Below are 16,561 nucleotides of genomic sequence, written 5' to 3'. Positions count from 1 at the left end.
CACTAGTACTAACATTGCTTTAGAAAGGTGAACTGGGACTACACTGAGCTGTTGCACTGGTGCATCTTTTAAAGTTCACCCAAATACCACACAAACATTTTTTTTTCACTTTTACTTCCAGCACTGGTGTTGGTTTTAGGCTCCTGGTTTTTGTGATGCATACCTTTTACTCAGTTCAACATTGATAGCTTTCAACTTTTTCTAATGATAACCAAAACCAAAACTACAGATCTATATTATCATTCATAATTTGGATGCTTTTATTTTGATTAAAGGTCTCTTTGTGATATATTAGCAGGGGTCCGAATGCTGCTAAAACCTGGGATTGTAACGTGAAATCACAGTAAATAACTTAAGCTCATTAAGACATGTTAGTATGAGTGCAGCTCCATATTTTAAGCTCTGAAACGACGACCACTAGAGAGCACCACGCAGTCACCGACGACAACAACCTGACAGGCTAACAGTAGCTCGGTGGCTAAACAGCTGCACTGAAATAACTGCTTACAGTTTACTGGCTCAGGTTCGGCAGCGAAAACTGTACAGTTCTTAGATCAAAGAAAACATTATCCAATATCACCTTTGTGTCAGTTTAAAGACATTTTCAGCAACTTTACACCGTAACCCAAGCTGGTTCACACCCAGAGTTCATCTGTCTGCAGCCAGTTGTTGGTCTTTCAGCTCAGGTCACAGCTGAAGTGTCCTGAGTTACAGTGAAGAGAAAAGGTTCATCATTGACTTATGAAGACGTTCTCCCATTGTTTGGTTGATTTGGAAAATGTTGATGTGGAGTTGTGAGAGACAGAGAGCTGTATTAGAGACATTAATCATTATATTATGGACTGGTAATAATCTAAAAGACTCCGTTTTGATTCTGGATTTAAGCATAATTTTCTCATCGCATTATTCTCCTCAGGATGTTGAGCCTTTCTGTATTTACCGTTGACCTTCATCTCCTTGTCAAACTGCCCCTCAAGCGCTTCTCTCCTCTCAAGCTGTCAGCAGCATTTGGTGATGTGGCTTAATTTGTTAGTTTGTTTTTGGAAGCGAGACATGGCCTTGAAAGATAAGTCTGGTGACCCATTTTTGTCTTTCCATGCTCCACCTAATTAACCAGCTTTTTTAAATGTGTGATGCCTGGTGACGATGATGATTAATGTTTTATAAAAGGTACAAATGCTGTAGTTTTACCTAATGAAATGTCCTCTGATGGCAGTTTGTTTGTTTGGTAGTGGTGGTAATGTTATGGAGTTGAGTTATCTAAGACTCAGAGGTGAAAGGTGAGAAAAGATACAGGCGAACACAACAATAGACTAGTAGCATTTGGTGTCCCTGAAAACGCAACTTGAGAAATGAGCGACTTAAGAGCAAAGTAAGAGCCATCTGAAAGCACTTGATGTGTAACATACTTTTACTATTCTCTGACTACAAACCCACAGAGTTAATTGAACATTGCAGTTGGACTTTTAGTACCTTTTTTTGGCTCATTGTTTTGGTTCTAGTTTCACTTTCATTGTTCTTACAGTTTTGTTTTCAACAGCTGTTACCTGCAAAGTAAAAAGCTGCTGCTGTGAGCAACGTTAATGATTTCAAATTCAGTTGGGAACGGTGCAGGACAGCTGAGGACCTTGTTGCTAAACTGCCCCCGAGAGCAGCAGGAAGTCACTGTTGCCTAATTAAGTGCAATTTGTATGAAGAGCAGAGGTACAGTAAGTCTGATGAAGGTTGTGAGCAGCTGCTGCTGAGAAAGTTTTTGCCCGTAGCTCAATGGCAAAACTATTAATGGTACTTGATGAAAAGTGACGTTAACGTAAGCTTTTTGTTTTGGTACAACTCAAAATGAATGATCCTAAAAAATGAAAGCAGCGATAATGCTTCATGGCTTTGTTATAAATAACTCTGCAGCTGAGCAGGAGCACAATACAATAAACATGTAATCAAAGAAAAAGTAACAGTGATATTCTGTGTTATCCCTGCTCTGAGTAGATGACTGTGTGAACTGGTTTTTTACCAGCGAAGCATCCCAGTGAATAAAATTCCTCTCCTCATACACTTCCCCATCCTGTCCTTGAGTGAATGGCAGCTTTGTTTCAGCTGTCAGCATCGATTAAACCTTGCTCCCGTAAACAAACATGGCGGTGCAGAGATGGAAGAGAGCTGCTCCTCCAGCGGCCTCACAACAGAACCAACCACTCCAACATTTTCCAAATCCCAAATCCTGGTTGCTTTTAACGATAGCGACAGACAGAACAAGTTATTTTGACTTGGCTTTCTGTTTGGCTGCAGCCGCTGCAGGGGCAGGTTTTGAGGCAGGGGCGGGGTCAGGAGAAGGTTTCACTGAATTAGACACACTGAGGAACCTGCAACAAAACAAGGGCATCACATCATATGGAACAATGTAAAAAAAAAAAAAAGACAGTGAGTTTCTATTTGTTTGCGTGTTATGAAGACCAGTGTAGAGAGAGCAGGTTACTTACATGTTTTTGATTCTCTTTACAAAATTTCTGACCAGTCTAAGCAGCTTCCTTGTCCGCACCTGTCACAGGAATAATAGAAGGGTCAGTGAATTTTATTTTAATGCATTAATTTAAAGCGTTTCTGGATTTACTGAAAGAAATCTTTATAACATACTATGATAATGATTTCTAATGAGGTTTTTCACTCAGTCGTTAATATGTAAATCATAAATAAAAAAGCTATTTTACACACTGCTCATGAATCTTACAAATTACGTTATGTTTATAATGGTGAAAGATGCGTTATGTAACACATTAATAATGTTTTTTTTTTTTTTACACATTACAACAAGACTCACTTTTGACACATCAGTGAGATTAATTAGTGGTGATTGTGTTGTAACTTGTTTATAATTCTATTTGTGTTAACAACTGAGTTTTCAGTAACCCTTTAATTTACAGGCTGTCAATTCCATGGTAATGCCAAGAAATAGCCAAGAAATAACAATTAATTGCGTAGTAATGTCAAGATATAGCCAAGAAATAGAGATACATTTCATAGTAATGTCATGTTTTTCATAAAGGCAAAAGTTTACACATGCTTTCATGCTTTGAATTTTTGGGGAAAAGCCAGAATTTTTCTCCACCAAGTCCTTGCAATTGACCAATATTTCTGGGCTATTTCTACGCAATCAATTGTTATTTCTTGGTTATATTTCTCGACATTACTATGAAATTGAACATTATTTCTAGGTTATTTCTAGACATTATGACACAATTCATTGTTATTTCTTGATATTATCATGTAGCCTAATTAGCCTGTAAATGAAAGGGTTACCGAATTTTCCTTTATAACAATAATCTTTTTGTGAAGAGGTATCTTATTTTTGTTGCATCTCATGCTTCACAAGTTTCCTGTATGATATTGTAATATGTTCATGCAATTTTGTGACGTCGTAGTGTTTTAAATGTGGCCTGGCGCACAGTCTCACCTGCTGCTTTTTGTACAACAGTGGGAAGGAGAAAATAGTGATCACAGCTGCAAGGATAAAAGAAAGAAACCTGGTTTGGATCATTTGAATATATAGGACTTAAATAACAAGTAGAAAACTTGAAATGAAGGGCACTTCACAGCAAACTGTTACAGCACCGGAGGGCGGTGGATGTGGGCTGTAAGAGGTTGGAGTGGATGGATGGGAGCACAGAGCAGTTGACTCTGGCCTCACAAAGATGCTGAGTGAGCTAATAGAAACTTGAGTTAATGTGAGGATGGAATAATTTCAACTCACCGGTTATAACCAGGGTGAGTCCGTTGGTCATGACGCCGACGTAGGTCAACAGATACAGGAGCACAACGAACTGGGAGAGGGAGCAGAGGCAGAGTGTGATTTGAGGACAGCTGATGATTGTTTGTTGCTGTTCATACAGTAACTTAAAGGTCCAGTGTGTAATAATTGCCCAGGTTTATTGGCGAAATCTGAATATACTACCCATGAATATATTGAATAATCACTATAAAATTTAATTTGTTTGGTTTTCATTGCCTTATAAATATTCTTTTATATAGACAGGGTCTTGCTTGTTTTTGTTAATATAAGTCTTAAATAGTTATATCTTCCGACAGCAATCACTTATATAGTGTTTGGTCCGAAACACGGGTCTGTCAGTCACTCTGCTCTGCTCTGAGCCGAGGAGAAAACTTTCCTTGTATCCTACAACCTTTATCCAATGAGGAGAGAGAACGGCATAAAGGGGCGGTCCTCTCTGTGTGTGCAGCCAAGGGATGCACGTGAATGTGGTGACGGAGGGACGAGGGGGGGACTGCTAACCATATGCTGCTAGCCAAAAACGACCGGATCGCTTACTTCTGCTTTAAGAGGGTGTCGCCATCTTGTGCCACTGTGTTTGTACGACAGCCCGAACGGAAAATCCAGCCAGCCAGAAAGCGTTTCGCGAGTTTCGTGTCATAAATAAAGCAATATAGAAGAAGGTGGAAGAGAAGGAGTAGGAAACAGCAGACATCGTAAAATGGTTTAGATCTTCACCTCATCGCTCCATGCTCCTGAAATACTCCCAGTTGTCCCAGTCGTGGTAAACAAGTTTTTTTGTCCTTGGAGGCCACCGTCACTTTGCCGACGGGAGGGGTGAGTGCGAGCGAGTGAGCGAGCACTGCAAACTAGAATCTGAACGCTAGATATCACGGTTTTACACTAATTTGACACACTGAACCTTTAACTCCTGTGTCAGTTTTTATTGTATCGTCGTACTGTACGTGCTCAGACCTTGACGGAGTCGACCATGCTGTCGATGAAAAGGAGGCGCTTGATCTCTGTAACTGCGAATGCGATCAGCAGCACCACCTCCTCCACCAGCATCACCGTGTCCTTATCCGTCAGAGAGTTGTCATAATCCAGATGTGACCTGAGAGCACACACATGAACACACGCAGTCAGAAAAACAGCAACAAGCTCCGATCCACTGAGGCCGATCGGTGCCTCTGGCTAACGGACTCACTGGAAAGGATGCAGCTGCTCCGGGTTCCAGCGAATCAGCTCCAGCAGCTTGTAGTACAGACGGAGAGGGAAGGTGACGCACATGACGCCCAGACAGATGTGGGCGATCACGGTGATGGCGCTGAGCTGGAACATGCTGGCCAGACCGATCACCATCCCCGTGAAGACCACGCCGGTCCTCCTCATGCTCCTCCAGTACACCAGATCCACAACTGCAAAACAAGGTGGACACTTGCTAGAAACGAGAAATTAGATGAGTTATAGGCTACTGTGTGTGGAGAAATGTGAGTTTTATAGATAATCAACTCCATGAGACCTCAACTAGATGGATGAGATAGGCTAGTGTAGCCTATCTTTCATAATATGTTAACTCAACAGATGGTTTTAGATGCATCGTCTGCCTCTGAAGCAGCTGTGTAAAACATTTAGTTGCAGATATGTACATGACTGATGAGTAAAGAGAATCATAGTCAGGCCTCGTTAGTACAAAATCCACAAAAATACATCAGTGTCATTATGATTTCATATCAGTTTTCTAAACTTCTGTGAAAGAGGAGTCGGTTCAAAATGCAGTGAGTGGATGTGATTTAAGTCTTAACAACCCAGATCATCTTCTTTTTATTACCAACAAATCTGCTGCTGCTGCTGCTGCTGAGGGAAATGTGACACACATCCCTTCCTCTGTGCCAGAGAAGTTTAAGTTATGTGAGAGACAAAATGGAAAAGCTATTTAAAAACAATAAAAGAAGAAAAGAAAAGGAAAAGGAAAGAAAAATATCTAAACAAGTGACAACTATTCACCTAGACAGTCATTTCCTTTTGCTGAAAAAATGTGATATTTCAGGAAAAACATGTTTCAGAGTGAATGAATTCCTTTAAATAATGAATGAATAAGAATCAGACTATGAGTCAGAGTCTGATATTAGCTTTGCAAACACCAACACATCAGATGAGCCTCCTAACTCCAGTGTTAATGTCAAAATAATTATCTGATTAAAACGAATCCTTACACATAAACACACACACACACACAAACAAAACAACAGAGTTGCGCATTTGCACACACACATCCACAACTAAACCAGAAGCAAATGAGGTTTCCAGGTGATATAAACGTGTAAACACCTCAATTTGGGTGAGAAAGCTTTGAGTTATAAACACACAGAGACACTCGCTAATGCTGTTACACATATGAAGTCATTATCCAAGCTTGGCATGATTATAACCCGACTCTCATTCAATAACAAAAGAGTTAAAGCCTGAGAAAAGCAGCCCTGAGAGGAAAACAATTATGTGTTACGGGATAATTTGGGCCTTTGAGAATGAAACAAACAACAGCATTCAATCAGCAACAGGCTCTCATTTAGCTGAGTCCCATTCTGTCCATCTGTCCACCAAATGAAAGACATGTCAGACTCAGTATTTAACTTGCCATCCTGTCTGGATTCACACCTGCCCAGCAGAAGGGAAAAATAAATTCCCTCTTCCACTCAGCAGCTGAAGTCTGACCGGTTTCCTGTCTGCTCTTATCCACATTACTTAAAGCTGTCACACTTTATTTCCTTACGTTTTGTGGCCATTTCAGCGGCGGTCCTGCTCGCTCTCCTCTCCTCCTTGTGCTTCTCCTGTTGGCTTGCACTCCAGGCTTTTTTTGGCCACCCGAGCTCCGTCAGCAATATAAGGCCTGGCTGGCCTAATTTTATCCTGTATTGGATACCCCCTGTTTGAATTCACACACACACTCTCAACTGGGGAACCTGAGACATCAGCATGTACACGTCCCTCAGCTTTCTGAGACGCTTGCGGATCCTCAGCCAGTTGGTGGCCGACCCACAGAGGCCTTCACATGCAGTCACGTTAGGGAGGAAACTGCTTTTAATGTAATACTGATTAACAATCATGATCAATGAGAACAAGGGATGTAACACTGTCAAAATCTCAAGGTACAAAAAAACCTCGGTATCAGTGGAACAATATTTATTACAATATTTGTTTAAATAAATAAATAAAAAAAGACAATTAAAGACTTGGGGGTGTAACGTGCAAAACAACAATTGAAATTTGAACAGTACAATGTGCAAAAAGTGCCGTAGGTGTTTACTGGGTTAAATGATTGAACAATACAAATGCTCTAATCACAATTAGAGGGAAAAAAGACAGGTATGGGAGACCTACAAGTCTTTCTTATAGAATAAAAAAAATGCAGCAGCTGGATCATACGAACAAAAACTCACACTCACAGTATAACATGCATTAGTTTTTGTAACCTTCTTTATGCTACTACCTCGTAGATTAGGTGCAAAAAGTCAAGCTCCAGCATTGATTGTGCTCTTATTAAGAACACAGCAATCAATGTTAGAGCTTCTGTCTCCACCAGCTGTCGCTTCACTCCAGTATTCATTGATTTATACTCACAACAGGCAATACAGCGTATTCTAACACAGAAATGATTTGCTCTGCCTCATTTATCACATTTTAATTGTATGCGAGACAGAGCAGCAGACATTTTTCTGCAGGGTTTGTTGTCTGAAAATTAAGTAGCTTTTCATTTCAGCTCCCTGCCGGTGTCTCTGTTGACACCTTGTAGTCTTGAACTGTAACTCACACCCTGGAGTTATGAAGATACTGATTAATGTTCACATTTAGTTTAGAGGTAAGATCATTTAAGACGATTGAAGACAACATAACATAATATAATATAACACTGATCTCCCTGCAGGGCTGAAAGGGAAGAAAATATAGAGATATGAGAGAGATGAGAGAAAATAGAGGGATGACCTACAAACCATATCTGTTTTACAATAACTTAGATTATATAAGCGGAGCAAAAAAGAAAAAAAAGAAAAGACTATATGCTGCATGCATGAACTGTTATATACATGAACATGTAGGCACATAGAATAGATACAATAACGATATTATGTAATAAAGTATGCAAATCTATGGTTCATAATGCTGGAATCTACATGGCATTCCTCATCTGTAATTCATCCAGATGAGTTATTTTGCATCAGAACATCAGCTGCTTGCTTTTTTTCTTTCTAAATGACACTTTTTGCAGGTTCAAACACACACCTACTGTGTGTTTGGAGCTGCGTTTGCATTGTGTGCACCTCTCTGACAAGTTGTTTTCACTCCATCATGACACGTGAGTTTGAATGATGAAACAGTGCACATCATTGATCCAGCCGTTTCTGGGAACAGTATAGAACGACCGGCCCGGCGAGTTTCTGCTCCAAAATCAAAGCATGTTGAGAATTACAGAGCAGTGATTTCATCCCTTCTGACTCCACAGATTTAAGCAGTTGTTCAGGGAACAGAGCCAAACAAAACCACTGTAAATCATGTTGTGGTGACATGCGTAATCTTGCAAAACCAAAATCATGTGTCTGCCAGGTCAGTAGGAACATGCAACCGTCTTTGCCCCTTAATCTCTTATGAATAGTAACAATTTGCTAAAGTTCTTCTCTCTATAAAAATAACAGATGTGTGGCTACCACTGCTGCTTTCTTTGCCATTTTATGTCAGACAACTTTGAAGCAAAACACTGACCCATCAAAAATAACCGCATCCAGCTCTATTGTTACAGATTAAGACTAAAACCTTCATATTTCCACTAATTCAATTTAGAATCAGGGTAAAAATGCAGCTCTTGACCTGCAGTGATAGATGCACTGTTACTGTGTTTAGTGCATCTAAATGCAATAAGCATTAAGAGATCAGTGCGTATGGAAAATATAAAGTATTATTTCCCTTGTGTCTCTTCTTCCCGCCATCCGTCACACACTTTGTGCTAAATGGCCGACAGTCCAGTAATCCACAGCAGTGGAAGCCCATAATCCCATCTGATCAAAGGTTGAGATTATCACAGATGTGGGAGGGGCAGAGCTGCAGATAGGAAGACAGAGAGAGAGGCTGAGCTCAAACTTGACGGTGAGATGCAAGCCAGGCAGGGATTGGTGCACACAAATAGCCGGCCAATCATAGCAGAGGCAGGGAAAATAACAAGGCAAGGGGAGAGCTGGTGAAAGAGGGAAGAGCTATGAAAAAGCGAGGGAGAAGGTGAAATCACAGCAGCACAGAGAGGAGACCAAACAAGAAGGAGACAGGAGGCATAAGTGGAGGAGAGAGCGCTGATCACTGAGGTCTCCAGAGAGGGAAACGGAGAGAGGAGAGGAGAGGAAGGAGATGAACAGGAAGAGGGGGGTGAGCAGCAGCCAGCACAGGGAACATCCATCAGCTCAGGCTCAGGCAGCCATGCTCTGAGCCCTGGAGCAGCAGGGCTACGCAGACGCTGCACAGGCCCAGTACCAGGCCTCGCTCAGCCCTCGCTCACAGCCACAAACACCGGGGCAGGGAAGAAAAGAAGAAGATTCCCTACACATCAGCTGAGCACAGGAGCCATGAGGACGGCCAGGAAGGGCAGCGTGGAGATGCCTGCGTTTGTGCGGCAGCTGGTGAAAGAGACAGAGAAGAGGGTCAGCTCTTTCTTCAAGGGGAGCCGTGGAGGAGGAGCAGCAGAGGGGGAGCAGCCCGGCGAGGGGGGGGAGAAGGAGGAGGTCATCCCCAGCCCCTACCTGGACCGGCCGGTGCTGGACAAGCTGACGGAGGAGGGCTGCGCACGCTGGGGCCTCACCTACGCCCTGGGGAGCATGCAGGGCTGGAGGGCCAACATGGAGGACTTCCACAACTGTGTGCCACAGCTGGGTGGGGAGCTGGCCGACTGGAGCTTCTACGCCGTGTTTGATGGTCACGCAGGCAGCACGGTGGCACAGCACTGCTCCCAGCACCTCCTGGGTCACATACTAGCCACAGGTGAGAGATCTGGACTTAAAATGCATGAATGAATGAAATGAATGTAGATTGATTTAATATAATGATGCATGCTCGTCTGTTTGGTTGTTTTTCTGTAAAGAAAACCTTTGTCTCATGATGACATCTTATTATTTCTCAATTTATTTGTGTTCTGCAAATGTCTATTTTCTTCCATGAAGTGATGTGTATCCTAAAACACTATTATCTCCTAACCTGGCTCCTCTGTTTGCCAACAGGTGGAATAGGGCCAGAGGACAACCCCGAGAGGGTTAAAGGTGCCATCATCGAAGGCTTCCTGCAGACAGACAAGCACTTGCACTCTGTGGCTCGTCGAGAAGGCTGGGAGAGAGGCGGCACCACTGTGGTGGCCACTCTCATCTCGCCCTATTACATCTACTTCCCCAACTGTGGCGACTCGAGGGCCATGCTGTGCCGCTCCGGCCAGGTTTGCTTCTCCACTGAAGACCACAAACCCTACAACCCTCTGGAGAAGGAGCGTATCGAGAGTGCAGGCGGCTCCGTGTCCCTGCAAAGGATCAACGGCTCCCTGGCGGTCTCCCGTGCTCTGGGGGACTTCAGCTACAAGGGGGCAGAGAACCGGACCCCCACTCAGCAGATGGTGTCACCAGAGCCAGAGGTGTGTGTGGTGGAGCGCTCGCCAGCGGACGAGTTCCTGGTGCTCGCCTGCGACGGGGTGTGGGACATTATCAGCAACGAGGAGCTGTGCGCCTTCATCCACAACCGGCTGCGTGTCTGCACCGACCTGAGGGACGTCTGCACTCAAGTCATTGACCTCTGTCTCTATAAGGTCAGATCCAATATTATTATAGCCCCTTTTAAAGACAAAGAGCTCCAGTGCCTCCACATGTAGTTCAGCAGTTTAAAAGGCAAATCCCTTTTAGTGATTATAAACACAAAACACAATTTCAAACTGAGTTACATCATTTTAATGGGCTCTAGATTTTATGTAATAACATAATTCCTCAAACTGTGACCGTGTTGAGTTGGCTTGGCTTGATCCGAAGCCTGTCATCCGTTTTTTCTTTTCGAGAAAACAGCTTCTCAAAGGTAACTCAAGCACAGTTTCTGTTTGATTGAAACTACAAACACTCAATTAATCACTATCAGTCACAATCTATATGTCTATTGCAGACTTAACACCTTTGATTAGACATGTAATACAAAAATATTTGATACTACTACAACTGAAACTTAAACTGGGCTACCTCCTTTAAAGGATAAGGAACATTTTGTGGATGGGGAGTGCCACAGGGAGATGTGCTGGATCCTCTCATTATTCTATACGCATCTATATATTTGAATCTGCAGACTTGTAGGTCTGATTATGTAATTGCAGAACTACATAACTTGTTCATTAAAGGGACAACGAGGAGTTTCTATTTGGTTATAAAAAAAAGTCTGACGTTAATGTGGATGAATCTCCGCTACCCACACTTGTTAATGGGCCCATTTTCGATAAATATATCGTTTTGTCTCCATCGTTATTTTGTTATTATTAGTGGTGGTGGAAATGCTGGTCGAGCCGACCAGCGTTTCCTTCGTGGTGAGTCGTGAGAATAACGCAGCCGAATTGCTGTTTATGGTCGGAACTACGACGGTATGTGAACCTCTTTGAACCTCTGACTTTAATTATTGATGAATGAAAACATGAGTCCGTCTTGCGCCAGTCAAAGAATTTTACGGTGCACGCGGAGGCTCATAAATGTAGTGTGAAAACGCTTTGCTTTTCCAAAACTCCTCGTTGTCCCTTTAAGATAAAAACTTTTTAAAGATCATTTGGTGAAGATCTTTGTTATGGCAGGATGGATGGTTGTGTTGTGTAGTTGCTGGAACAGGGATTTGAAAATCCACCCGTGGGAAGACTTTAGCTATTTAGTCAGATATGAGCAATGATATATTGAGTCTATTAAGAATTAAGTAGCAATGGGTTATAGAGTAGATTTATGTAACATGATACTGAGCATGGTATTTCATAATGGCACTTGTCAGGTCTAGCCAGGTTTAAATCCCCTAGCTATTAGGAACATGCTGTGAACATAGTGAAATTTTATCTCCTTAGAGTTGTTTTGATGCATTTCTGAGCAAATGTTTGCTTATTTATTCATCCAACAGAACAAAGCTACACTTTCATCTGTTTGAAGTCATGTTTTGGTCATTTAAACACACTCGGGGGGCAACATATACATAGACTAAAAAATCAGCAGTGACTATTGCTCAGGCTTTGGTTCAGTCTCTCACGGCGGCTGCTGTTGGTCCAATAGTCTGACAGACCACCTTAAAATAGACCACAGAGGTGTCAGAACAGGTTACATGGGATTATACCAGGTTCCTATGAGGACTCATTTCCACCACTCTCTGAGATGAGAGTGTCACGTCACGGGTGAAGGTTGTTGTTCAAGAACATAGAAATACATGCATAAAGCCTCATTTCAGACTAATGAGGAGGAGTATTTATTCTATTACAATCAGCACTTATATAAATCTATAAGATTTATGCATGTTTGGTGTAGAGTAATTTATAAAGGAGGTAGTTTTCATCATAATATAATTGATACCTATGTTACTTCTTAGTAAGAAAAACATATTCCCTCATTAAATTAATCCTGGGTCCTCAGGGCAATTAATAAAATAAAGTGGTCTTATTGTAAATGCAATTCTCTTTAGATTTGAAGAATCATATGGGGATAAATATGGGCAACATGTGCTCTCTGTTTGGCCATCATATCACTCTGTTATGTAACAGGGCTTCAGCGTGGATTTGCTCAGTGACCTCAAAATGTCACAGCTTCTTCTACACTCCATTTACATTTTCCTGCTCTGCTGCATCTGTGTGACACTGGTGTCCAGACCTTGAGGTGCAAAATGATCTATTTCTAAAACAGCTTTCCCAGGATGAAATAATGCCTCATATGTTGACATTTGTAAGGTCAGCCATCATTACTCACCTCTGCTGACGCTGCTTCGCTCCACAGGGCAGCTTGGACAACATCAGCATCATCCTGCTGTGCTTCCCTGGAGCCCCCCAGCTGTCGGCAGAGGCACTGCACCAGGAGGCAGAGCTGGAGGACCTGCTGGAGTCCAAAGTGGCAGGTGTGTGCGTGTGCGATTACACAAAACATTAGATATATTATACCTTGATTTTGTCTTAGATTCATATTTCATAGATTTGCCACAGATTTTGTCATAGATTAATATTTCAAATTATTGTCAGCTCTCTTGTGGTTTATAGTTGGCTTTTTAACAGCTCTATTTCACTAGTTTTCCATTTCTCTTGCCGTCAGTGTTGTCAGTGGAGCTAAAGTCTGATCTAATAAATTCATCTATGACACAGAGCTCCACTGTTAAAAAAAAAAAGAAGAAGAAGAAAGAAAAGAAAGAGAAAATATTATAATTTCGTCAATGAGTCACACCGCTGCAGTGGGTGTTCCTCATTTGCATGAACACATTCACCATAGTTTATTTTGAGTCATCCCAGTATTCTTGATTGAAGGTTAATGTTTAAACACATAGACTTACATACATATGTGCAGGCAGCTTGATGTATCTGAAATCACAAGTTTTTCTGACGTATGAATCAACCCACAGCGAAAAATAATCCCCCTAAAAAGAGCACAATTTGTTCCTGTTTGTGTAACGCCTATAAAAATCTATAACACCAAACTGTTCAGGGAAAATATTCAGTTTTTTTAATGAAAATAAAATGTGTTTTTTTTTTTTCAGAGAAGATAAGGAAGTCAGCAATTATTAAGAGATGGACTAATATGGTGTTGTTTTTTCAAGGCTGACAATGTTAATCTTGATAAAGTGCCAGAAACCCTCTTCATTTGTCTTGATGTGTGACAGAAATCTATGATGAGCTGTGTAGCAGAGGGGAGGACCCTGACCTGCTGTCCGTCCTCACCGTCCTCGCGTCCACTGTCATCCCTGGACTACCACCAGGTGGAGGCATTCAGAGCAAGTAAGAGAACCACAGAGTGTGATTATGGGTGTGAGCATCTATACCAGGGGTGTCAAACATATGGCCCGCGGGCCAAAATCGGCCCGTCAGAGGGTCTACTCTGGCCCACAGGATGAATTTGCCAAGTGTGAAAATTACATATGAAGAGACATAATATTGTTGAAATTGCATGTTTTGTTTTGTTTTTTTGAGAGATTTCAGGTTGCTCATAATGTTTTGTAAAATGATAGTTCATTAAATAAAAACATCTTAATAATGTACCTGCACTTCTTTGCACTGAAACAAAGTGAAAAAAAATTTGGTTCTCGTTATTCATAAGTTATAATGCTGTTATTTTACTGGTCCGGCCCACTTGAGATCAAATTACGCCGTATGTGGCCCCTGAACTAAAACAAGTTTGACACCCTTGATCTATACACTGTGCTGAAATTACACCATGTTATGTCTGTATGTGTGTGTTACAGAAGAAACTGTATAATTTCTGCATACTATCAACAAAGAGAGACGCACAAGCCCACAAACGTGAGTATAATCTATCTGTCCAATTCTAACTATTGCTTCAGCATGCAAATGTACAGGTGCATCTCAATGAATTAGAATATCATGGAAAGGTTTATGTATGCCAGTACGGTAATTGAAATCAAAAAGCGAAATTAATACATTATATAGATCCATTACACATAGAATGAAACATTTCATGTCTTTATTTATTTAATTTCTTTTCATCGTAATGATTATGGCTCACATTTAATGAAGATCTAAAATTCAGTATCTTGAAAAAATTGAATATTACAGAAAACAATTTTAAAAAAGCATTTTTAATATGGCAATGTTGGCTTTCTGAAAAGTATGTCCATCTATAGGCACTCAATACTTGGCTTTTTAAACTACTGGAAATTGAGTTTTCTATGATGATTTATTGAGATGCACCTGTAAATGTAAAAACTATGTACGTTTATAATTATTTCTTACATGATCTGTGTGTTCAGGGCCTCGGAGCCTCCTGAGAAGCCCCACTGGATTTTATCTTCAAGGATCCACAGAGGGACTGTAATCAATGTTGATATTTACAACAGTTTTCTTCATGTGTGCAATTTGACAAAAAAAAAAAAAAAGGGAGATGATAAACAGACAGGGATGTTTGTTTACATCATGCTAACAAGTAGCATCTCGTCACAACAAATACAATGCAAATATAGATCTAATAAAGCCTGATACGTTTATATTTATACAAGAGGGACGTTTTGTAAAACTTACTCAGAGACAATGACCCAGCAACAAACCTCTGCCTCATATTCAGTGAACAGAAAGTACAGATTTCAAATGACAGCCTGTAAAACTGAATAATAAGCAACTGTGAAATTGTCCGTTTTTGTTTTTTTGGATAAAATAAGACGCGTTAGTACATGTAGGGTCGTATTATAAAGATGATGTTCTAAGAATAGATAGCCTATAATAATAAAAGGATAAGTTAAATTCTTTCCGCTTGCCTTTCATCTCCAGGAAAAAACGAATTGTGAAAGATTGTACGAGGTAGCCAAAAAACTGACAATATTTGTAAAATGCTGAGTGGGAGTGCACAAATGTATATTTTTTTCCCTTTGAAGTGACAGGCAAATAAACATTGATTAAATATTTTATTCTACTAAGTAAATAAGTCTCAATACATACACACACACACACACACACACATAAAAAAATACATTTCACATATGATCTCAAACCCTTTTTGAAGAGGTGTTTGCTTTAAGATTTGTTTTTTGTTTTTTGTTGTTGTTGTTGTTTTAAATATATAGAATAAGATCCACTTGGATTGATTGTTGTTTGGAAAATCTGTTCTTTGTTGAAATAAAAGTTAGATTATTAACAAAAGAGTTATACAGCATGTTGCGTATTGGTGACCAGAAATGGAATAAAAGTATCAAAATACCATAAGATCTATATTTACTGACAATCAAATTTTATTTTACATAAATCAATTCTACATGTGTACATTCTGTGTAATTCTTTCTATGTTTTAAACATATTATATCTAAACACATTCTTCAATACAGTGTATGTGAAATGTATTTTTTTCATAAGTTGAATGACATGTACTGTGCTGCCTTATTCATCTTTTTTATAGTTGATAAAGCAAACAGCATAAGAGATGGGTGGTTTTGTCTGTATCATACTGATTTATCTCATGATTTCTGTGAGTAATTATATGTATCGACATTACATGTTAAGGTCATGATTGTTTTAAACCTAAATAAATATTTGACTGACAACGTGCTGCTGTATTTTTACCCCCTCTAAAGAACTATTGTCCTAATTGCTTTTAAAATAGAAACAGACAAAGACAATTCATCAGAGCGTGACCACTAGACTGGCTGATTTTGTTCCCTGTAAGATCTCTAAGGAGGAAGCTTTTCTCCACACACTCATCACCCAAAGAGGCGCTGATGAAAATCTGCCAGAGAGATGATACAGGATGACACAGGATGGATTAAATGGGTTTTCTTGCATAGTAAAGGATCTCCTCCAGCTGGCCAAGGAGAGCCCGAATCCTGGTCGCCGCTCTGTTAATGTGATCCCGCCGGCTATCTGTACAGCACTCGTTCACATGAGGATGTCCTCCACAGGCCACGTTTGATTAGATGTGCTCCATCGAAAACTCTGGATCTCAGCGCTCTTTCGTGATTACTGTGAATTTCAATGACGTCGTGGGCTGATGAAAGAAGATGGGTGACTTGTGAGCAATCAACAAATTAAAATGTCCCTTCATCTGAGCTCCTGTAGTGGGTTTGAGAGGCACT

At 40.7% G+C, this 16,561-nt stretch overlaps 2 protein-coding genes across 2 annotated transcripts; one reads left to right on the top strand and one right to left on the bottom strand.

Moving 5' to 3' along the window:
* Positions 1–487: 487 nt before the first annotated feature.
* On the bottom strand, positions 488–6,614 carry rtn2b (reticulon 2b). The gene is made up of 7 exons (XM_083987101.1): positions 6,537–6,614; positions 4,971–5,181; positions 4,739–4,877; positions 3,746–3,815; positions 3,449–3,495; positions 2,478–2,536; positions 488–2,360 (listed from the first exon to the last, which is right to left on the bottom strand). The coding sequence occupies exons 1-7, from the start codon at positions 6,547–6,549 to the stop codon at positions 2,255–2,257; spliced, it is 645 nt and encodes a 214-aa protein (XP_083843227.1). The 5' UTR covers positions 6,550–6,614; the 3' UTR covers positions 488–2,254.
* A 2,396-nt stretch (positions 6,615–9,010) lies between these two features.
* ppm1nb (protein phosphatase, Mg2+/Mn2+ dependent, 1Nb (putative)) lies at positions 9,011–14,770 on the top strand (the record flags this gene model as incomplete). The annotated part of the gene is made up of 6 exons (XM_083987037.1): positions 9,011–9,784; positions 10,021–10,592; positions 12,778–12,895; positions 13,649–13,763; positions 14,228–14,285; positions 14,753–14,770. Exons 1-6 carry the CDS (start codon positions 9,373–9,375, stop codon positions 14,768–14,770), a joined length of 1,293 nt encoding a protein of 430 aa, XP_083843163.1. The 5' UTR covers positions 9,011–9,372.
* Between the last annotated feature and the right edge of the window lie 1,791 nt (positions 14,771–16,561).

The sequence above is a fragment of the Trachurus trachurus genome (genome assembly GCF_905171665.1).
Source record: "Trachurus trachurus genome assembly, chromosome: 14".
NCBI classification, from domain to species: Eukaryota; Metazoa; Chordata; class Actinopteri; order Carangiformes; family Carangidae; genus Trachurus; species Trachurus trachurus.
The sequence above is the reverse complement of the archived record's forward strand: the minus strand, read 5'-3'. Positions and strand labels throughout refer to the sequence as shown.